The sequence below is a fragment of the Amblyraja radiata genome, chromosome X (genome assembly GCF_010909765.2).
Source record: "Amblyraja radiata isolate CabotCenter1 chromosome X, sAmbRad1.1.pri, whole genome shotgun sequence".
NCBI classification, from domain to species: Eukaryota; Metazoa; Chordata; class Chondrichthyes; order Rajiformes; family Rajidae; genus Amblyraja; species Amblyraja radiata.
Genome location: NC_045999.1, coordinates 2,384,488 through 2,408,382, shown reverse-complemented (window position 1 = coordinate 2,408,382; position 23,895 = coordinate 2,384,488). Strand labels below are relative to the sequence as shown.

The 23,895-nt window shown below is 44.3% G+C and overlaps 1 protein-coding gene across 1 annotated transcript in view; it reads left to right on the top strand.

Moving 5' to 3' along the window:
* Nucleotides 1–23,895, top strand: part of LOC116968227 (dual oxidase 2-like) — a 59,607-nt gene that overhangs the window by 25,087 nt on the left and 10,625 nt on the right. The window contains exons 10-27 of the mRNA XM_033014905.1: nt 838–928; nt 1,619–1,721; nt 3,327–3,499; nt 4,935–5,110; nt 5,762–5,880; nt 6,101–6,238; nt 6,775–6,888; nt 8,503–8,705; nt 9,650–9,835; nt 11,222–11,447; nt 12,543–12,636; nt 13,418–13,595; nt 14,270–14,325; nt 15,239–15,349; nt 18,426–18,604; nt 19,177–19,407; nt 20,552–20,651; nt 22,317–22,366. Coding sequence (XP_032870796.1) covers nt 838–928; nt 1,619–1,721; nt 3,327–3,499; nt 4,935–5,110; nt 5,762–5,880; nt 6,101–6,238; nt 6,775–6,888; nt 8,503–8,705; nt 9,650–9,835; nt 11,222–11,447; nt 12,543–12,636; nt 13,418–13,595; nt 14,270–14,325; nt 15,239–15,349; nt 18,426–18,604; nt 19,177–19,407; nt 20,552–20,651; nt 22,317–22,366 — 2,528 coding nt within the window. The remainder of the gene's footprint in view (nt 1–837; nt 929–1,618; nt 1,722–3,326; nt 3,500–4,934; nt 5,111–5,761; nt 5,881–6,100; nt 6,239–6,774; nt 6,889–8,502; nt 8,706–9,649; nt 9,836–11,221; nt 11,448–12,542; nt 12,637–13,417; nt 13,596–14,269; nt 14,326–15,238; nt 15,350–18,425; nt 18,605–19,176; nt 19,408–20,551; nt 20,652–22,316; nt 22,367–23,895) is intronic.

Sequence of the window (23,895 nt, the reverse complement as noted above, 5' to 3'; positions counted from 1 at the left end):
GCCCTCTGGTCCTAGACTCTCCCACCAGTGGAAACATCCTCTCCACATCCACTCTATCTATGCCTTTCATTATTCTGTAAGTTTCAATGAGGTCTCCCCCTCAACCTTCCAAACTCCAGCGGGTACAGGCCCAGTGCTGACAAACGCTCATCATAAGTTAACCCACTCATTCCTGGAATCATTCTTGCAAACCTCCTCTGGACCCTCTCCAGAGCCAGCACATCCTTCCTCAGATATGGGGCCCAAATATTATTGATTGAGGTTGTAACATGGAAACAGGCCCGACAGCCCATTGGGTCCATGCCAACCATCGATCAACCGTCACACTAGTTCTATGTTATTCCACTGTCTCAACCACTCCCTACACATTAGGGGCCAATTATATAGGCCAATAAACCCGTGAGTCTTTGGGATGTAGGATCAGTCAACAATTCCATTATTTTCATGTGTCGGAAGGAACTGCAGATGCTGGTTTACAACAAAGACAGGCACAAAAAGCTGGAGTAACTCAGTGGGTCAGGCAAGCATCTCTGGGGGAAAGGAATAGGTGAAGTTTCAAGTCAAGAGTCTGAAGAATGGTCTCGACCCGAAACGTCACCTATTCCTTCTCTTCAGAGATGCTATCTGACTCGCTGAGTTACTCCAGCTTTTTGTGTCTATCTTCCATTATTATCATGATGCTTGCGTACTAGGAAACAAAAGCTACCTGGGCTCTGTGTCAGAGGCTAATAACGTATTAGAATAACAATGGTAATAACAATTAAATGTTAATAAAATGAAAAAGCATTTCTGATATGGTCACCAATAAAAATACTTGTTCCCGTTTGACTCTCCTAGGAACAGAACCTGCCACTTTCGAGATGTTAAGAGAATTAATAACGGAACGGTCCCAGCGCTTCGAGTGTGCAATAATTTCTGGAGTCGGGAGGTACGTTGAATGAGCTAATGAGTGAGCATGGCTTCTGACGGCACTGTAGCTCTCTGCTTGTGGCTTCTGCTACTGGGTTTCAGGCTTGGCCACTTTGCAGTTGCTCGGCTGCTATCAAAGTTAGGGTTGAGGATGGATTGATAGCGAATACCCAGTTCACTTCCTTGCCTGTATGATAGAACCCTTTTTTCAAGGTGGTGATAGCAATGAACAGGGTTCTAACACTGGGCAGCACGGTGGCGCAGCGGTAGAGTTGCTGCCTTACAGCGTCAGAGACCCGGGTTCAATCCTGACTACGGGTGCTGTCTGTACGTTCTCCCCGTGACCTGCGTGGGTTTTCTCTGGGTGCTTCGGTTTCCTCCCACACTCCAAAGACGTACAGGCTTGTCAGCTAATTGGCTTGGTGTAAATGTAAATTGTCCCTAGTGTGTGTAGGATAGTGTTAATGTGCGGGGATCGCTGGCCGGTGCAGACTCGCTGGGCCGAAGGGCCTGTTTACGCACTGTATCTCTAAACTAAACTAAAATCAGATGCGTAGAGGTGTCAATGTAAAATGCATTACACATTTTAGTAATGTCCCAGTAAAAATACATATCAATTCTTTCAATGGTTTATTAATCATCAGATTATAATTTTTGTTGGTTAATTGATGGTCATTTACTTTGTTTCTTATTGATTTTGTTGTTTTAGAATCCAAATTTTAAGACTGCAAAAGACATTGATGATCTGATTCTAGGAATGGCTTCCCAAAAAGCAGAGCATGAGGACAATATCGTGGTGACAGATCTAAGAGGTAAAACACTACTGATGTTACTTTCTCTGTGCCCCACTCGCCAATACAAAACACATGAATCAGGTACATAGAGTCATAGAGTGATACAGTGTGGAAACAGGCCCATCGGCCCAACTTGCCCACACCAGCCAACAATATCCCAGCTACACTAGTCCCACCTGCTTGCGCTTGGTCCATATCCCTCCAAACCTATGTTTTCTATGCTTCCCTCCATCCAGGTACATCAGAGAGAATTGATGTGCTTTAGAAGTGGATTCAACTTTCGCCCTGTTTATTAGCATAGTTATTTAAACAGGCAGATCATTACTACATGTTTACGAAAGAAATGCAGATGCTGGTTTAAATCGAAGGTAGACTCAAAATGCTGGAGTAACTCAGTGGGACAGGCAGCATCTCTGGAGAGAAGGGATGGGTGACGTTGCGGGTCGAGACCCTTCTTCAGACTGATGTCACGGGAGTGGGTGGGACAGAGATAGAATGTAGTCGGAGACAGTAAGACTGGTGGGAGAACTGGGAAGGGGGAGGGGATGGAGAGAGGGAAAGCATCATTATCTCTGTTCCTCCCTCTCCCCTGACTCTCAGTCTGAAGAAGGGTCTCGACCCGAAACGTCACCCATTCCTTCTCCCCAGAGATGCTGCCTGTAACGCTGAGTTACTCCAGCATTTTGTCAATCTTGCTTATAAACTTACCTGCTCTGTATTAATTTAATTGGAGTTTACACCAACCTTTAATGTATAATGTTAATGACCAAGCAATTATTGCCCAGCCTATTATTCATATCACCAATATAACTTAACTGGAAAATCCTGTTTACAAGATCCGGCGTTTATTTGCCCATGAATTTCCTTCCATTTTATCTGCTTTAAGGACTTGTGCAGTGATGTCCAACATTAAGCGGCAGATACCTGGAGGATTCTTCATTCTCCTGTGTCTTTTATGCCATGGTATTTCTCAGCAATGAATCCTTGTAAAAGGGATTCTCTGCTCCACTCATGTAGCATTGGTGCTTTGAAGCTGATTAAAGCCCTGTCCCACGGTACGAGTTCATTCCAAGAGCTCTCCCGAGTTTGCCCTGATTCGAACTCTGAGATTTACGGTAATGGCCACTCGTCGGTACTCGGGGCTCTCGTGGACATTTTTCAACATGTTGAAAAATCTTCACGAGTCTTCCCGTGCTTACCTGCCGTTAGCGAGTCTTCCCGTGCTTACCTGCCGTTAGCGTTACGAGCCGCTAAGAGACGTCCCCGAGCTCCGACGTACCCGCTACATTAATTCTCTGTGCTTACCACGAGTTTGATTTTTTTTTAACTCGGGAGAACTCTTGGAATGAACTTGTACCGTGGGACAGGGCTTTTAATGACGAGCCTAGCATTTTCCGTGGCTTTGCTATGGGTAGTATATTTATTGGTAGTTGCTTGACTTGACTACCATCGTGTGTTGGAAAGAACTGCAGATGCCAGTTTAAATCGAAGGTAAACACAAAACGCTGGAGTAACTCAGTGGGACAGGCAGCATCTCTGGAGGGAAGGGATGGGTGACGTTTCGGGTCGAGACCCTTCCTCAGGCTACAGTGTGTTATTGATTATACCGTTTGCTTATTACAGATTTTATGTATGGACCTATGAGATTTACAAGGTCAGACGTGGTGGCCCTTGACATCCAGAGGAGTCGAGACAACGGTCTTCCAAGTTACAACCAAGCACGAGAGGCTCTAGATCTTCAACCCATCACAAACTGGGCTCTTATTAACCCTGACCTCAACAGGACGAATCCAGAGGTCAGAAACCAGAATTACTTGCTCCCATCTCAAAAACAAAATTGAGGAAAAAAAAATAGTTTAGTTTAGTTTATTGTCAAGTGTACCGAGGTACAGTGAAAAGCTTTTGTTGTGTGCTAACCAGTCAGTAGAAAGGAAAATGTGATTACAATCGAGTTAAAAAAAATCACCCTTTATGTGTGTTTAAGAATATAATTCTCATGACAGAAATATATACTCAAGGTAGACAAAAATGCTGGAGAAACTCAGCGGGTGAGGCAGCATCTATGGTACGAAGGAAATAGGATCCTTATCGAGGATCCTTATCCTAACCCTTGCCTATTTCCTTCGCTCCATAGATGCTGCCTCACCCGCTGAGTTTCTCCAGCATTTTTGTCTACCTTCGATTTTCCAGCATCTGCAGTTCCTTCTTAAACAAAATATATACCCATGTGTTATTCATCCACCTCCAGTTTAAATTCCATTTGGAATATTTTGGAGGACCAAGAAACCAAGAACCAAGAACATAAAAATAGTTAAATGGATTTTGCCAACTGAAAAATTCTGAACTCATTATTTTCTTGCTTCTCTCACACAATGCAGGGTGGAGTTTCTTTAGTATTTTAGATTCTGGGGCCAGTAACATGTGTAGTTTAGTTTCAGTTCAGAGAGACAACGTATAAACAGGCCTCGGTGTGTAGGGAGGAACTGCAGATGCTGCTTTAAACTGAAGATAGACACAAAAAGCTGGAGTAACTCAACAGGAGCTTCCAGTGGAAGCAGGTCCGATTTTATCATTTAAAAATAAATTGGATAGGTATATGGATGGGAAAGGAATGGAGGGTTATGGTCTGAGTGCAGGTAGATGGGACTAGGTGAGAGTAAGTGTTCGGCACGGACTAGAAGGGCCGAGATGGCCTGTTTCCATGCTGTAATTGTTATATGGTTATATTATAGGATAGACAACACCTCAGTCTGAAGAAGGGTCTCGACCCAAAACGTCACCGGTTCCCTTTCTTCAGAGATGCTGTCTGATCGCCTGTCATTTCTGCTTTTTGTGTCTATCTTCATGGAAACAGGCCCATCGGCCCACCAGGTCCGTGGCATCCTTCGATCACCCGTTCTATCCCCCTTCAGTCATGGAGTAGGCTGAGTCTGACCCCCCCCCCCCCCCTCCCCCCAATCTTTGCACATCCCCAATCCTTTCCACTTCTCACTTTAATTTAATGTTTCATGTATTTTGTGTTTTTTTATGACTGTTGGCAGATCAATGTCCTGGGATAAATAACGTTTTATCGTATCCCAATTTCCCATCCACTAATTTTTCAAAATGTTCTGAATGATCACAATGAATGGCGGTGCAGGCTCGAAGGGCCGAATGGCCTCCTCCTGCACCTATGTTTCTATGTTTCTATGAGGCAATGCTGAGAGATGCCCTTTCTCTCCTGTTCACCAGCTCATAAACCAATTAGCAGCGCTGTACAACAACGACATATCCAAACTGGAGCTGTTTGTCGGTGGCATGCTGGAAAACAGCGAGAGCACTTCACGACTCTTTCCCAACATCATCAGAAAACAATTTGAGCACTTACGGGATGGGGATCGATTCTGGTTCGAAAATACCAAGAATGGGTGAGTTAAGATCATCACACTCAAGCCATTGTTTCCATATTTGGCAGATGGATTGATAAATGCTTGAAAAAGGTGTGGTTTATAATACTCTACATGTGGGAACAGAATAAAAGAATAATATCCGATTTTATCCATAAAGAGTTTAAATTAGTTTGAGATAGAGCATGGAAACAGGCCCTTCGGCCCACGCCAACCATGGATCACCCTAGTTTTATGTCATCCCACTTTCTCATCCACTCCCTGCACACTAGGGACAATATACAGAGGGCCAATTAACCTACAAACCCGTACGTCCTTGGAATGTGGGAGGAAACCGGAGCTCCCGGAGCAAGCCCTTGGGATCACGGGGAGAACGTGCAAACTCCACACTGGTGGCACCCGGATCGAACCCGGGTCTCTGGCGCTGTGAGGCAACGCCACTCTGCCAACCGATGGGCACTTTGATAGTTTTCTTACTGATACACTATACTGGCAAATACTGTTTTAATTCCTGGATTAACTTAAGTGATGCTGGAGATTTAAAATGCCACAGATGAAATGACAGTGAGCTTTAAGAATTCTGTAGTACGAAATATTATAAATGAGAAACATCAACTAAAGACTTTCGATTGGTAAAAATCACGGCATTCTGACGAATTCTGTTCCCTACAGAATTTTTACCCAGGCAGAACTTAGTACCATTTGGGCAACAACGTTTGGAGACGTTGTACTGGCAACAACGACTGCAGAGCCAGGGGACATTCAGAATGAAGTATTCTACTTGAGAGAAGGTAAGAAGACAAGCTGACCGGACCTGGGTCGTATGTAAATGAGTACAGGTTGGGCACCATACCTGAGGAAGAATGTGCTGGCTCTGAAGAGGATCCAGAGGAAGTCCAGCACTTTGTGTCCTTCTTTGTAAACCAGCATCTGCAGTTCCTTTTTTACTACAGCTTAAGAGATGCTTGGTCAATATTATCGCACTAATTTTGATGTTTTGTATGCTGACAGGTGACCCCTGTAGCCAGCCGGCACAGCTGACCGCTGCGGTTATGGAGCCATGTGTTGAGGTCAGCACGCTGCACTATTTTCAGGGCAGTGGAGCGGGTTTCGGAATACTCATTGTGGCCCTCTGCTGTTTCCCTCTAGGTTTGTAGATTCTATTTTATCATTAGAAAGAAGCAAAAAATAAAAGGGGCTTCACCGTGTAGATGGAACACGCTGATTAAAGCAGTGTTGTAAAATAAATCAAACTGGTCAGGCAGCGTCTCTGGAGAACATGGATAGATGGTGTTTCAGGTCCAGACCCCAAATGTCATTTTTCTATGTTCTCCAGAGATGCCTGATCTGCTGAGTTACTCTGATACTTTCTGTAAATTTTTGTAAACCAGCATCTGCAGTTCCTTGTGTCTACACTTGAAACTTCTTGAGTCACCAAGAGAGGTTTGCGGGATAATTTGGCTTTGGTAAGTTGTAAAAATTGTCCCTAGAGTGTGTGTAGGCTAGTGTATGGGGTGATCGCTGGTCGGCCCGGGCTCGGTGGGCCGAAGGGCCTGTTTCCGCAATGTATCTCTCAAGTCGAAAGAGGTCGGAGAGAAAATTCACGTGGGTCAGATTGCTTTGAAGTTGAGAAGAACTTTGTTTATGACTTTGTATGTAATGGAGACTTTTTACATATTTTGCAGCGGCTTTACTTGTGGCTTTCACTATAAGTCTTTCTCGAAAGAGAGAAAGGAGAAGAATGCAGCACAAGAAACCTTCTGTGAAGAAACAAATTTCAGCAGGAGACAAAATCCAAGGTGACGCTATGTGAGAAAATCTCTATTTTGGATTGTGTCCTATTACACAAATGGACACAAAGTACTGCAGTAACTTAGCAGGTCAGGCACAGTGGTGCAGTGGTAGAGTTGCTGCCTTACAGAGCCAGAGACCCAGGTTCGATCCTGACTACGGGTGCTGTCTGTACGGAGTTTGCACGCGTGGGTTTTCTCCGGGTGCTCCGGTTTCCTCCCACATCCCAAAGACGTGCAGGTTTGTGGGTTAACTGACCGCGGTAACAATTGTAAATTGTCCCTGGTGTGTAGGATAGTGCGAATGTATGAGTGATCGCTGGTTTGGCATGGACTCAGTGGGCCGAAGGGCCTGTTTCCGTGCTGTACCTCTAAAGTCCAAAGTAAAATGTTTTGATTAGGAGAGTTGCAACTGAGACTGTTACAAATAATAGTATTTAGTTATTAATTAATAAATCATTTTACTCCATTCAAAAGAGATGCCCCAGTAACACAGCAGCCAGTTTAAAATTGCAACGTTGTGGCCTTCAACCTATGAGCCCAAATCCCTCGTTAATTAAGGTGATAGGTACGAGTAATTTAAAAAAAATTAACAATCGTCGAAATTAATGAATAGGAAAATTTTACATATTTTTGTGATTCCGCATTTGATTTTGTAGGCATGGATGTAAGATTTGAAATATTTAAAGCATGTTTTATTATTATTATCTATAATGAATGATTGATCTCCAAGGACGTACAGGTTTGCAGGTTAATTGGCCTGGTAAATGTAAAAATTGGCCTGAGTGTGTGTGTAGGATAGTGCTAGTGTGCGGGGATCACTGGTTAGCATGGACTCGGTGGGCAGAAGGGCCTCTTTCCGCGCTGTATCTCTAAACTAAACGAAATGTTTGTTTAAGAAGGAACTGCAGACGCTGGAAAATCGAAGGTACACAAAAATGCTGGAGAAACTCAGCGGGTGCAGCAGCATCTATGGAGCGAAGGAAATAGGTAACGTTTCGTCCCGAAACCCTTACGGGTTTCGACCCGAAACGTTGCCTATTTCCTTCAGGGTTTCGACCCGAAACGTTGCCTATTTCCTTCGCTCCATAGATGCTGCTGCACCCGCTGAGTTTCTCCAGCATTTTTGTCTACCTTAAACTAGATGTTTGTTATCTCTAAACTAAACCAGATGTACTCGCTGGAATTTAGAAAATTGAGGGGGGATCTTATAGAAACTTACAAAATTCTTAAGGGGTTGGACAGGCTAGATGCAGGAAGATTGTTCCCGATGTTGGGGAAGTCCAGAACAAGGGGTCACAGTTTCAGGATAAGGGGGAAATCTTTTAGGACCGAGATGAGAAAAACATTTTTCACACAGAGAGTGGTGAATCTCTGGAATTCTCTGCCACAGAAGGTAGTTGAGGCCACAGTTCATTGGCTATATTTAAGAGGGAGTTAGATGTGGCCCTTGTGGCTAAAGGGATCAGGGGGTATGGAGAGAAGGCAGGTACAGGATACTGAGTTGGATGATCAGCCATGATCATATTGAATGGCGGTGCAGGCTCGAAGGGCCGAATGGCCTACTCCTGCACCTATTGTCTATGTTTCTATATGTAACGAATATTCTTGCATTCCATTTAGTCACTGAATGGCAAGGTCCCAAGGATGCTCTGCGTCGTATCAACATTTCCCTTGATTCCAATAAGTGCATTAAAGTCAAGGACAATAAGCGATCAGTACTCCGAAACATCAAGCTTGCAATGCAGACCCATTTGGATATCATTCAATCCACCGACAAGGAACAAAGAGCTTTGCTGCTGAAGGTCCCCAAGGAATATGATCTGGTGAGAAGAAATTGGCTTCTGTGCATCTTCTTTTTACACAATTCTTGAGGCCTTTCCTTACCAGTTGATCTAAAGCAGTGGCAATGCTTGTAAACCAGGAAGGGCCAAAGGGCCTGTTTCCAATCGCCTTTTGGGATGTAGGAGGAAACCAGATCACCTGGAGGAAACCCACGCGATCACAGTGCAAACTCCACATAGACAGCACCCGAGGTCCTAATTCAACCTGGGTCTCTGGAGCTGTGGGACAACAGCTCTACCAGCTGAGCCATTGTGGCAACTCAAACTTTAGTACATGCTCAATCCCATCCTTCCTCCTAACTTCCATTATATCATCGTGTCAACTTATCATTATGTGCGTTTTTATAACACCAATTAGACAGATATAACGCAAAAGGATAGACACAAAGCGCTGGAGTAACTCAGCAGGACAGGCAGCATCTCTGTTACTCCAGCATTTTGTGTCTATCGTCAGTGTAAACCAGTACCTGCAGTTCCTTCCTTGACATATAAACTTATCATCAGCAACAAAAAAAAATTGCATTTCTCCAATTGTTTTGAAAGTGACATTTGTAATAATAATAATAATAATGGATGGGATTTATATAGCGCCTTTCTAATACTCAAGGCGCTTTACATCGCATTATTCATTCACTCCTCAGTCACACTCGGTGGTGGTGAGCTACTTCTGTAGCCACAGCTGCCCTGGGGCAAACTGACGGAAGCGTGGCTGCCAATCTGCGCCTACGGCCCCTCCGACCACCACCAATCACTCACACACATTCACACACAGGCAAAGGTGGGTGAAGTGTCTTGCCCAAGGACACAACGACAGTATGCACTCCAAGCGGGATTCGAACCGGCTACCTTCCGGTTGCCAGCCGAACACTTAGCCCATTGTGCCATCTGTCGTCCCATCTATAATCATCTATGCCTTTGGTCCTCAGGTGCTGATGTTCATTGACGAAGAGGAACGGGAACAATTTGTGGAGAATTTAAAAATGTACCTGGAAGATCACGGAATACGTCTGCTGGTGCATGAAGTGAAACAACGAACACTGTTGAAGGAAGCTGTGACAAAGCAGCATCGAATTAAGATCTTAGATACATTTTTCCGTCGTGTGTTTGCACAGGTATCATCATCATCATCATCATCATCATCCTTTTATTGTCATCATGCAAAGCAACAAATTGTACAGTGCAAAATGAGAAGACGTTTCTCAGGGAATACCAGAGCATCGCACATAAAAACTTAAACATTTCACACATAAATAAAAACAATCCAGTTCCTGATAAAAACAGTACGAATAGTTTTAAAAAAGTGCAGGTAAAAAAGCAACATTAAAATACAATTAAAAAAAAAGTCATAAAATGTCCAGGGCAGCTGATTTAAGTGACCTGAGCCAGTGCCAGAGTTATTACTAAGTGCCAGTTATTAAATTGTCAGTGCAAAAGCAGCAGAATCAGGTGGAATGACTGTTTAGCAGCCTCACAGCCTGTGGCAGGAAGCTGTTTAGCGGTCTTTAAAACTATTAGTTTGTATTTAGTTTAGCTTAGTTTAGAGATACAGAGCGTAAACAGGCTCTTCGGCCCACCGAGTCCGCGCCGACCAGCAATCTCCGCACACTAACACAAGCCTACAAGCAGAGGCGGACTGGGTCTAAAAATATTGGTTGCCAGGAGACAAAGGGGGCCCACTTCATCAGGGGCCCACTTGCCATCGGGCCAGCTGACACCCTGGCCAGTCCGCCACTGCCTACACGCACTAGGACAATTTACACTTATACCAAGTATACAAACCCCAAGCCAATTAACCTACAAAACCTGTACGCCTTTGGAATGTGGGAGGAAATCGGAGCACCCGGAGAAAACCCACGCGGTCACGGGGAGAACGTACAAAAACTCCGTATAGACCAGGGATCGAACCCGGGCCTCTGGCACTGCAAGTGCTGTAAGGCAGCAACTCTATTAAATATATGCAGTAATAATATCATTTAATTATATAATTTTGACGTTTGCATCTGTAACGTCCTTATTACGCCAAGATCTGAACGTAACTGCCAGAGGATTCCTGGGCAATCTGTTCAACTTGCAGTGTATTGTGAAAACAGAAAGTTTAGTTTAGTTTAGTTCAGAGATACAGCATGAAGACAGGTCCTTCGGCCCACCGAGTCCATGCCATCGAGCAATCACCCCGTACACTAGTTCTATCCAACACACTAGGGAATGTGGGGGGAAACTGGAGATCCCGGAGAAAACACAGGGAGATCCTACAAACTCCGTACAGACAGCACCAGTAGTCAGGATCGAACCCGGGTCTCTGACGTTGCAACTCTACTGCTGCGCCACCGTGCCGCCCCTGGTGACTGGGGAGAGCTGGTGGGGGTCATAATCTAGAAGGGGATATAGGAGGTGGCAGCTATGGTTCAACCTCAGTGAGGTAGACATCAGTCCCTCCGACCAACCCTACTCTTCGCTTGAATAATATTATCCACCTCTGCATTCTCTGCCGCAACTAGGTTCTGGAGATTGAGGGGACTGACGTTGGGAACTTTGACAATGAAACCACCAAGAAAGCAAAAGAGTCTCTGACCTGCGAACTGACGAGTGCGGAGTTTGCAGACGCACTGGGAGTGAAGGAAGACTCCATGTTCGTGGAGCAGATGTTTTTACTGGCTGACAAAGATGGAAATGGCTACCTGTCGTTCCGGGAGTTCCTGGATATCTTTGTTATCCTGATGAAAGGTAACCCTGAACTTGGGATGATCATAAGATCATATGTGCTAGGAGCAAAATTAGGCCATTCGGCCCATCAAATCTACTGCACCGTTTAATCAGGGCGAGGTAGACAAAAAAGCTGGAGAAACTCAGCGGGTGAGGCAGCATCTATGGAGCGAAGGAATAGGTGACGTTTCGGGTCGAGACCCTTCTTCAGACTGATATACTCGTTATCACCAATCCCGCACCTAACAATGTCCTTTTTAACATCAATAACTTTACTAAAGGCTGTATGTTGCACTGTTTAATAAAATCTTATCGCAAAAGTGCAAATCGCAATGGTCGCTTGCCAATTACATTAGCCATCCACAGTTATAGTGGAAACGGAACTGAGTATCAAAGATCATAAGTGATAGGAGCAGAATTAGGCCATTCAGCCCATCAGGTCAATTCCACCATCCAATCATGGCTGATCTATCTCTCTCCCTCTCAACCCCATTCCCCTGTCTTCTCCCCATAAACCCTGACACCCTTACTAATCAAATAATCAAACCTTACTAAACAAATACATGTTCATGTGAGAAAAGCTACTTTGGTACTGCTAAATGGCTGATGAGAATATTTGTGTAAGAAGGAACTGCAGATGCTGGTTTACACCAAAGATAGACCCAACGTGCTGGAGTAACTCAGCGGGACAGGCAGCATCTCTGGAGAGAAGGAGTGGGTGACGTTTCAGGTCGCGACCCATCTTCAGGCATGGGTGGCCAAATATATATTCCTCCCTCCATGTTGTTCCAACAAGCAAGCACTTTCAATCACCCAGCAAGGCGTAAAACCATCACTAGATTGTCTCAAAATGCTGGAGTAACTCAGCGAGACAGGCAGCATCTCTGGAGAGAAGGAATGGGTGACGTTTCGGGGCGAGACCCTTCTTGCTGAGTTACACCAACATTTTCATGTCTGACCCTTCTTGCTGAGTTACACCAACTTTTTCATGTCTATCTTCGGTTTAAACCAGCATCTGCAGTTCCTTCTTACACTGTAGATCGGCTTCCTGTTACAGAAGCTGATTACTATTTCCAGCACATACTAATTGAAAACTATCCCAATTTCCTTCCACAGGTTCCCCAGAAGAGAAATCTAAGCTCATGTTTAAAATGTATGACGTTGATGGAAGTGGGTCCATGTCGAAGGAAGAGTTCTCACAACTACTCAGGTAATTAAATTAACCTTACCGGCTCAATATTGTAGTTAGTTCATCCTGTTTCATCATTTGTCATCAATGCTGTTTCAGGAGGCTGTGGAGTTGTCTGTGAAGGAACAAAGAAACATAGAAAATAGGTGCAGGAGTAGGCCATTCGGCCCTTCGAGTCAGCACTGCCATTCAATATGATCATGGCTGTTCATCCAAAATCAGTACCCTGTTCTGTTTTTTTCCCCCATATCCCTTGATTCCCTTAGCCCTAAGAGTTAAATCTAACTCTCTCTTGAAAACAGGAAGGAACTGCAGATAGACACAAAAAGCTGGAGTAACTCAACGGACAGGCATTTCTGGAGTGAAGGAATGTGTGATGTTTAGTTTAGTTTAGTTTAGAGATACAGCACGGAAATAGGCATTTCGACCCACCGAGAACATGCCTACCAGCGATCTCCGTACAATAGCACTGTCCTACACACTAGGGACAATTTACAATTTTACCAAGCCAATTAACCTACAAACTTGTTTGGCCTTGGAGTGTGGGAGGAAACCCAGGGAAAAAAAACCCGCGCGGTCACGGGGAGAACGTACAAACTCCAAACGGTCAGCACCTGTAGTCAGGATCGAACCTGGGTCTCTGGCGCTGTAAGGCAACAACTCTACCGCTGCGCCACCTAAATAGCCTATTATTATTTCCAGACAATTGTTTATTCTCAATGCTTTCTTTCTAAGAGCTAAAGAGAGGGCATCATTTAGGATTACTCATCTATTTCTATTTGCTTTCACCTTTTTTTTTTAGATCTTTCATCGAGATCTCTAACAACTGCTTGTCAAAAGATCAGATAGAAAAGGTGATGGAGTCAATGTTCAAAGAAGCTGGATTTGAAAATAAGGAGGAGTTAATGTGGGAAGATTTCCATTATTTGTTCCGAGATCATTACAAAGAGTTGGAGTTAGCTCAGCTCAATGTGAAGGGTCAGTAAAGCCATTTCACCATTCTCTTGGTCATTTGTTTGGCATTAAATCCTAAACTCCAAATATCAAATGCAACACGAGGCTATGATTTTTCACAGCCTTCCATTGAGATTGGTCAATGGATAATACAATGATTACATTTATTTATTTAAAGCATTTTATGTTTGCCCATCTTTAGTTTGGAGATACAGCGCGGAAACAGGCCCTTCGGCCCACCGGGTCCGCGCCGACCAGCGATCCCCGCACATTAACATTATCCTACACACACACACACACTAGGGATAATTTTTACACATACGCCAAGCCAAACCTGAACATCTTTGGAGTGTGGGAGGAAAGCGAAGATCTCGGAGAATACCCACACAGGTCACAGGGAGAACGTACAAACTCTGTGCAGTCGGAGTAGAACCCAGGTCTCTGGCACTGCAAGCGCTGTAAGGCAGCAACTCTATCATTGCGCCACCGTGACCGCCCATCTACACTAATCTTTACCGCATCGAGCTATGACTTGCCTAAGTGTCTGTCTAATTGCCATCTAAAGGTGGTAATTTTATCTCAATCCTGCACATCTTGTGACAGTTATGTTGGGAGTTTCGGATTCACCTTTGTTATCTCATTTATTCCACAAGGCCCGAATGCTGATCCCCAGACAAAAGGCCCGAATGCTGATTCCCAGACAAAAGGCCTGAATCCCAATCGCGTTTCCTTCATAGTGAAGGAAAAGCAAGACGAGTGAGTAACCTGGGGACAACTGTGGGAGGAAGCTATTGGGGGTCTTCAAAACTATGAAGCTAATGGAGGATATACAGACGACACAGGCTCGAACGTGAATCATATAACACATTTAGTTTCAATTAGAAAAACCATCAATTGCAACGAAAATTGCACGACTGAAGAGAGATTTAGTGTTAGTTTTGTTGATGCAGCATGGAAACAGGCCCTTCAGCCCAACTCTACCATGCCAACCAAGATGCCCCATCTAATCTGGTCCCATTTGCCCGTATATACCTATGAATGTTTCCTATCCATGTACCTGTCCAGGTATATGTTAAATAATCATACTACCTGCCTCAACTACCTTCGTTGGCAGCTTATTCCATATATCCACCACCCTCTGAGTGAAAAAGCTGCTCCTTAGTTTCCTAAGTGCTGAAGGAACTCAACGGACCAGGCAGCATCTGTGGAGGGAATGGACAAGTCAGGATCCTTCTTCAAACTGATCGTTCATCATAGATAGACACAAAATACTGGAGTAACTCAGCGGGATTGGCAGCATCTCTGGAGAAAAGGTGATGTTTCGAGTCGAGACCCTTCTTCAGACTCATTTATCAAGATAATTTATCATATTTAATGCTTTTGTGAACTCACTGTTGTAAATATGGCTGCTTATATCCCTGAGTAACTACAGCTAGTGCTACAATTATTGGTGGCAATGTACTTTGGTGTGTAAGAACATAAAAGTCATTGCATAAATGTCAATTCATTCAATTATTTCTGCAGGCATCTTTGCCCTACCTGATCACTATATTCCTGTGTAAAACTCTTAATTTTAAAGACAGCAGAGGAAGAATTTGTGTTTGGACGCGATCACAGTTTGTGAAATATCCCTAGGACATTATGAATATCATTCTTTGGCCTTTTTCAGAAACGTCGAAAATACAGAAGCCAACCAACCGAAGACTAATGAACTGGAAGCAAGCCAGTCGGCAAGTCAGGAGGGCTTTGTTAAGGACCTGCGAAAACGATTTGGCAAAAAGTAAGGCATTATTTAAGTTGTAACGGGCCTGTCCCACTTATACGACTTTTTCGGCGACTGCCGGAACCCGTTATAGGCCGTTACAGGTCGCTGAAAATGTTCAACATGTTGAAAATCCAGCGACGACCAGAACAAGGTACGACTCTTTGGGCGACTACTCACGACCGTACAGGCTTCACCCCGCGGCATGTCGCCTGTATGGTCGTGAGTCGTCTCCTCAGTCGCCCAAAGAGTCGTAACGTCTCTCTGGTCCCCGCTGGATTTTCAACATGTTGAACATTTTCGCCGACCTGCAACGACCTATGATGGGTGCCGGAAATCACCGAAAAAGTTGCTTAAGTGGGACAGGGCCTTCAACGGTATAAAGAAGTAACAGAAATATAGCTGAAATCACACTTTGATTTCTCATGCCTCAGACTTTTACTGTTTCCTTTCAGAATTAGTTTAGTTAGAAACATAGAAAATAGGTGCAGGAGTAGGCCATTCGGCCCTTCGAGCCTGCACCACCATTCAATATGATCATGGCTGATCATCCAACTCAGTGTCCCGTACCTGCCTTCTCTCCATACCCTCTGATCCCCTTAGCCACAAGGGCCACATCTAACTCCCTCTTAAATATAGCCAATGAACTGGCCTCGACTACCCTCTGTGGCAGAGAGTTCCAGAGATTCACCACTCTCTGTGTGAAAAAGGTTCTTCTCATCTCGGTTTTAAAGGATTTCCCCCTTATCCTTAAGCTGTGACCCCTTGTCCTGGACTTCCCCAACATCGGGAGCAATCTTCCTGCATCTTTTGTAAGTTTCTATAAGATCCCCTCTCAATCTCCTAAATTCTAGAGAGTATAAACCAAGTCTATCCAGTCTTTCTTCATAAGACAGTCCTGACATCCCAGGAATCAGTCTGGTGAACCTTCTCTGCACTCCCTCTATGGCAATAATGTCCTTCCTCAGATTTGGAGACCAAAACTGTACGCAATACTCCAGCTGTGGTCTCACCAAGACCCTGTACAACTGCAGTAGAACGTCCCTGCTCCTATACTCAAATCCTTTTGCTATGAAAGCTAACATACCATTCGCTTTCTTCACTGCCTGCTGCACCTGCATGCCTACTTTCAATGACTGGTGTACCATGACACCCAGGTCTCGCTGCATCTCCCCTTTTCCTAGTCGGCCACCATTTAGATAATAGTCTGCTTTCCTGTTTTTGCCACCAAAATGGATAACCTCACATTTATCCACATTATACTGCATCTGCCAAACATTTGCCCACTCACCCAGCCTATCCAAGTCACCTTGCAGTCTCCTAGCATCCTCCTCACAGCTAACACTGCCCCCCAGCTTAGTGTCATCCGCAAACTTGGAGATATTGCCTTCAATTCCCTCATCCAGATCATTAATATATATTGTAAATAGCTGGGGTCCCAGCACTGAGCCTTGCGGTACCCCTCTAGTCACTGCCTGCCATTGTGAAAAGGACCCGTTTACTCCTACTCTTTGCTTCCTGTTTGCCAGCCAGTTCTCTATCCACATCAATACTGAACCCCCAATGCCGTGTGCTTTAAGTTTGTATACTAATCTCTTATGTGGGACCTTGTCGAAAGCCTTCTGGAAGTCCAGATACACCACATCCACTGGTTCTCCCCTATCCACGCTACTAGTTACATCCTCGAAAAATTCTATAAGATTCGTCAGACATGATTTACCTTTTGTAAATCCATGCTGACTTTGTCCAATGATTTCACCACTTTCCAAATGTGCTGCTATCCCATCTTTAATAACTGACTCTAGCAGTTTCCCCACTACCGATGTTAGACTAACTGGTCTGTAATTCCCCGTTTTCTCTCTCCCTCCCTTCTTAAAAAGTGGGGTTCTGTTTAATTATTGTCACCTGTACCGAGGTACAGTGAGAAGCCTTTTTGTCGCATGCTATCCAGTTAGCAGAAAGCAGGGAGATACTAGAGACTGCAGATGATGAAATCTGGAGCACAAATAAATTGCTGAAGGAACTCAACAGGTCAGGCTGGCACTGTGTGTGGAGGGAAAGGAATCGTTAATGTTTATCTTTTGGTTGATGCTTATTATTTTCACGTGTGCAGAGATACTATGACAAGCTTTGTTTTGCATGCTATTCAATCAGATCAGGTAATACAATACAAACAATACTATACAATCAGGTCGGGTTCAAGAGCAATTGAGAAAACAAAGGCACGGATACAGAGTGCAGGATAAGGTTCTCAACTTTACAGCACATCAGTTCCAGAGACAAAGTCCAATGTCCGCAATGGGGTAGAGGTGAATCGGACAGTACCCTGGCTTATGGAAAGACCATTCAGAAGCCTGATAAGAGAGGGGAAGAAACCTTGAAACCACGCACCACCAGACTCAAGAATAGCTTCTTCCCTTTCACCATTTTCATACGGAGGAATTTTCTGAGGTGGATGTAAAAGATCCTCCAGTTGTTAAGAAACCGAAGGAAACCAAATGAGACCAAAAGGACTATCATGTCCAATAGTTGTTTCAGTTGAGTTTATTGTCACAGGTACAGTGAAAAACTTTTGTTGCGTGCTAACCAGTCAACGGAAAGGCTCCTAGAATAGGCCATGCTGTTTATAAATGCTGGCAATGTGAATGTTGGTTTCTGATTTGGGTGTTACGATTATTGCCTTTCAAATATATTTCTTTGAATTTGGGACCAGACTGTATAAAAGGCAATACATAGTTTAGTTTAGTTTAGAGATGCAGTGTGGAGCAGAACCTTCGGTCCATCGACCCCGCATTCGACCAGCGATCCCCGTACACAAACACTATCCTGCACACGTTAGGGACCATTTTACAATTTTACCGAAGCCAATTAACCTACAAACCTGTACGTCTCTGGAGTGTGGGAGGAAACCAGAGCACCCGGAGAAAACCCTCGCAGGTCACGGGGAGAACGTACAAACCCCGTACAGACAGCACCCGTAATCAGGATGGAACCCGGGTCTCTGGCGCTGTGAGGCAGCAACTCTACCGCTGCCATAGTCCTTTTATTACGTAGGCATGTTCAGTGATTTATTTTTTCCCTATTTTCGTTGCAGAAGTTCTCAACCGGCAAGAAAAGTGTTTGCAGAAGCAAAACGGGAAAAGCAACCCAAAAACAAATTTCAACAGAAGATTTATGAATATATTCAATACATTCAAAACCATCAACGCCAGATTTTTTGCGCCCTGATCTTCTTTGCTATTACTGTCGGTGTCTTTACTGAGCGTGCTTACTGTAAGTACCACATTTTGTTTGCACGGAAGAAACGGAAATGTATTTTAGTTTTCAATATTCTGTTAGATCTTGGCTGAACAGAAGCTAATGCTACTTGCTCTTTAGATTCCCTGTCCTTGCATATCTTTAATAGCGAATACGCTTACCAAAACTTGACTCTGACCTCACCTCTCAATCATTTTAGAACAGTAGAGGAGAGGAACAGGCCCTTCAGCCCACAAGATAGACACAAAATGCTGGAGTCACTTCTTCAGACTGAGAGTCAGGGGAGAGGGGAACGAGAGATATCGATGGTGAGGTAGGGAGATATAGAACAAATGAATGAAAGATATTTGCAAAAATGTATTGATGATGAAAAGGAAACAGGCTGTTGTTAGCTGTTTGTGAGTACAATGAGAACGAGTACAATGAGACTCAACAAGATGACTTTGAAGCGTGGGGGAGGGATGGAAGGGAGGGATGGAGGGAAGATATTTTGGCATGTTAGCCATGTAGAGCATTGACTTTGGGATGTTTGGTTGCTGTTGTTAGTTTCTTGTTTGCACATCTGATGTTTCCGCCTTTCTCTACAGATTATGCGGTTTTAAGAGAGCACTCTGGAGTGCCCCAAACCACAAGAGTTGGCCTGATCATTGCCCGTGGTTCAGCTGCAGCAGTGTCCTTTATGTACTCCTACCTGCTTCTCACCATGTGTCGTAACCTCATCACAGTACTGCGGGAAACTTTCCTCAACCACTACATTCCCTTTGATTCAGCCGTCGACTTCCATCGCTGGATTGCTATGGCTGCTGCCTTCTTCTCAGGTATGGCACCCCTCAGGTAGTAGGTAACTCAACGGGTCAGGCCGCGTTTCTGGAGGAAATGGACAGGTGACGTTTAGGGTTGGGACTGAAACGTCACCAATCAATCAATCAATCAATCAATCAACCTTCATTGTCATCTTGCAAAGCAACAGTTGTACAGTGCAAAATGAGAAGACGTTTCCCAGGGAATACCGGAGCATCGCACATGAAACTTAAAACATTTCACACATAATAACAGTAAAAACAATCCAGTCCCTGATGAAACAGTATAAATAGTTAAAAGCAGGTAAAACAGCAACATTAAAATACAGTAAAAACAGTCATTAAAATGTCCAGGGCAGCTGATTTGAGTGGCCAGTGCCAGAGTTATTAAAATGACAGTGCAAGTCTGCAGAATCAGGTGACTATGAGTACAGAGTGACCAATCCCATTCTCCAGGGATGCTGTCTGGCCCATCTGAGTTACACCAGCACTTTGTGTCTTTCCTTGCATGAGTCAGAGAGTCACAGAGTGATACAGTGTGGAAACAAGCCCTTCGGCCCAACTTGCCCACACCGGCCAACATGTCCCAGCTACACTAGTCCCACCTGCCCGCGTTTGGACCAGATCCCTCCAAACCTGTCTTATCCATGTACCTGTCTAACTGTTTCTTAAATGTTGGGATAGTCCCAGCCTACTCAACCAGACCACCCAGTCCTGGCAACATCCTCGTAAATCTTCTCTATACCCTGTCCAGCTTGGCAACATCTTTCCTATAGCATGGTGCCCAGAACTGAACACTATACTCTAAATGTTTAAGAAAGAACTGCAGATGCTGAAAAAATCGAAGTTATATAAAAATGCTGGAGAAACTCCAGCTTTGGAGTTTCTCCAGCATTTTTCTCTACCTAACTACGATACTCTAAATGTGGCCTCACCAACGTCTTATACAACTGCAACATGACCTCCCAACTTGGTTGGCATGGCATGCTAACCATCATGGTTAAATCTATTGAGCACAAGAAGCTTTAGATCATGAATGTGGTTTAAATTTGAGCAGAATAACAATAAGAGATAAATATCTGATCTGCCTATTGGTTATGGGTTGTGAAAGCCAGAACTACAATTATACGTGTAACATTTTAATTTTTACTACATTTTGCAGTACTCCACAGTGCAGCTCATGCAGTCAATATCTACTCATTCTCTGCTAATCCACTCAATGTTCTTGCCTGCCTCTTCCCTGATGTAATCTATGATGACGGGTAAGTGTAATTCATTAAAACATTGAAACTATTCCAATTTACATGGAACCTTTCCCACTCCTGGAAATTGTGCAATTCTGCATTGTGTAATTCTAAACTTTTTCATAAGTTCGTAAGTTAATAGAGCAGAATTAGGCCATTCGACCCATTAAGTCTACTCCGCCATTCACTCATGGCTGATCTATCTTTCCCTCTCAACACCATTCTCCTGCCTTCTCCTTATAACCCCTGACACCCGTACTAATCAAGAATCTATCAATCTCTGCCTTACAAATATCCATTGACTTGGCCTCCACAGTTGACTGTGGCATGTAATTGAAATGTCTGCCAGGACAAAATAGATGTTTCCTATCCCTGCATGTTGTAATAGTTGGTGTAATGAGGTGGGGCATAAAGCATTGAAGCAGATCTTCCATCAACTGAACATAAGAACGAAAAGAGCTTCGGAAAATAACAATAGTAGAAATACACGGACAGTGTCTTGAACGATCCAATCTTGATCACCTGATCTCTTACTCCCCTTAATCCTTGACATAAACTGCAGCAGCAGAATTAGGCCATTCGGCCCATCAAGGCTACTCCACCATTCAATTATGGCTGATCTATCTTTCACTCGCGACCCCATTCTCCTGCCTTCTCCCCATAACCCTGACTCCAGTTCCAACCAAAACTCTATCAATCTGTGCTTAAAGATATCCATTGACTTGGTCTCTACAGCTGTGTGTGGCATGTCGTTCAAATATCTGCTGGTTTCCACCTTTAGTATGCAATGACTCAATAATCCCAGCTCTTTGAGGGAGAGAATTCCAAAGATTTACAAACTCCTGAGAGAAGAAATTCCTTCTCATCGTGGCCTTGGAGTTACACAGTTATACAGCTCAAAAACAGGCCATTCGGCCCAAATCGTTCATGCTGGCCACATTGACTACCTGAGCTCGTCCCATTTGGCGGACCTGGTCCACATTCCTCTATGCCGTTCCTATCCATACAACTGTTTAAATGTCATTGTAATTGTAGCCACTGCTCCCACTTTCTCAGGCAGCTCGTTCCACATATCCACCATTCTCTGTGTGAAAAACCTGCCTTTGGTTCCCTTTGAATCTTTCCTCTCTCACCTCAAACTTAACTCTCAATTTTGCCTTCTAGTTTTAGACTCCCTTACCTGGGAAAAAGACTGTGACCTTCTCTGTGCCCCCGTAATATTATTTACCTCTATAAGGTCACCCCTCAAACACCTACGCTTCAGGTAATACAACCCCAGTCAATCCAGTCTCTCCTAATAACTCCTGTCCTGGTAACATCCTTGGGAATCCTTGTTGCACCTTTTCCAGCTTAACAGCATCCTTGCTGTAGCTCGGCAATTCTGAAGCAAAGCCCTCTATGTCTAGCTATCCAACATATTCCTCTTCCATTGTCAGAGTGAGGCCAAATGCAAATTGGGGGAACTGCACCTCATATTTCGCTTGGGTAGCTTACACCCCAGGGGTATGAGTATTGATTTCTCTAATTTCAAGTACCCCTTGCATTCCCTCTCTCTCTACATCCCTCCCCCGCTCTTGTCATCAATTCTTTCTCAAATAGTGGTTATATGTGTGGTTTTCCACATCTCTGTGATGGTTCAGTAAATACTGTGTTGTATAACTCGCGATATTGTCTTCCTTGTAGGTCTGAAATACCCCTGAAGTTCCACTGGTGGTTTTTTCGCAATATTACAGGTTCGTACACCCTCGTAAATATTTGTTAAGGCTTCTTCTCCTTGCGTATGGCGTGCACAGCCTAAAGTTGTAGGATAACTTGTTCTATTTGATCTTGTTTGATTGTGCACGCCGGGTTGATTGCATTCGTCGAAACAGGGTTTCGTGAAGGTTGCAATCTCCCACCCCTTTGCAAAGGCAATAGATGGATTGTAGATAAAAGAGACTCCAGATGCAGAAATCTTGCAAAGAGCACACAAAGTGCTGGAGTAATTTGGTGGGTGAGGCAGCATTACTGGAGGACCCAAGTTGTAGAATGTGTCGTATAAGTAGAAATCTTCATCAGAGATTTAGCTGTAATGATGTGAAGAAATATACTGAAACCTGAGTACAATGCACTGGTGTGTTTCACACAAGCTACCCTCCAGACCTGTCCAATGCACTGGTGTGTTTCACACAAGCTACCCTCCAGACCTGTCCAATGCACTGGTGTGTGTCACACAAGCAACATTGCATGCATTTCCAATCCAATGGACTAGAAATTCTTCAGTAGATGTTTCTACACCACGGGGTTGGAGGGGAGGTGGATGGGAGCAGTGCCAATCCAATGTGGGGGAAGAGTACAAGGGCTCGATAGTTTAAGATGCACCTGCCCATGTTTGGTCCATATCCCTCCAAACCTGTTCTATCCATGTACCTGTCTAACTGTTTCTTAAACGTTGGGATAGTCCCGACCTCAACTACCTCCTCTGGCAGCTTGTTCCATACACCCACCACCATTTGTGTGAAAAGGTTACCCCTCAGATTCCTATTAAATCTTTTCTCCCTTCACCTTCAACCTCTGTCCTCTGGTCCTCGATTCACCTACTCTGTGCTGCGGGAGGTGCCCACGGGGAAGGAGGGCTGAGAGGGCTGGACGTGGAGAGGGACATGGGATCGCAGGACGACCGCAATAGAAGCGACTGCTGCAATGGGCTTTGTGGCCAGCTGCGGCTGGGACTGTAAAATGGCACCAAAATGGTGCCTATGGGTGGGTTGTTCTGTACAGACTGTACTGACCGAGGCGATTGTGCTCGTATACGTGGAGAGTCATGCTGAGCTGCATGCACCTGACAATAAAGAAACCATTGACTGTTGACCATTGGCTGGTTCTGTTGCTTTCTAATGTGAGTTAAATTAAACCATTAAATCTAATGATCTGTGAAATCATTTGGGGTGGTACAGCGGTAGAGTTGCTGCCTTACAGCGCCTGAGACCCGGATTCAATCCTGACTACGGGTACTGTCTGTAAGGAGTTTGTACGTTCTCCCCGTGACCTGCGTGGGTTTTCTCCGAGAGCTTCGGTTTCCTTCCACACTCTAAAGACGGACAGGTTTGTAGGATAAGTGGCTTGGTATAAATGTAACATTGTCCCTCCTATGTGTTCATGTGTGGGGATCGCTGGGCAGTGCGGGCTCGGTGGGCCAAAGGGCCTGTTTCTGCTCTGTATCTCTACACTAAAAGTAAGACTAATTGTGGGGAACCCCAGATTTACTAAACATTCATTGAAT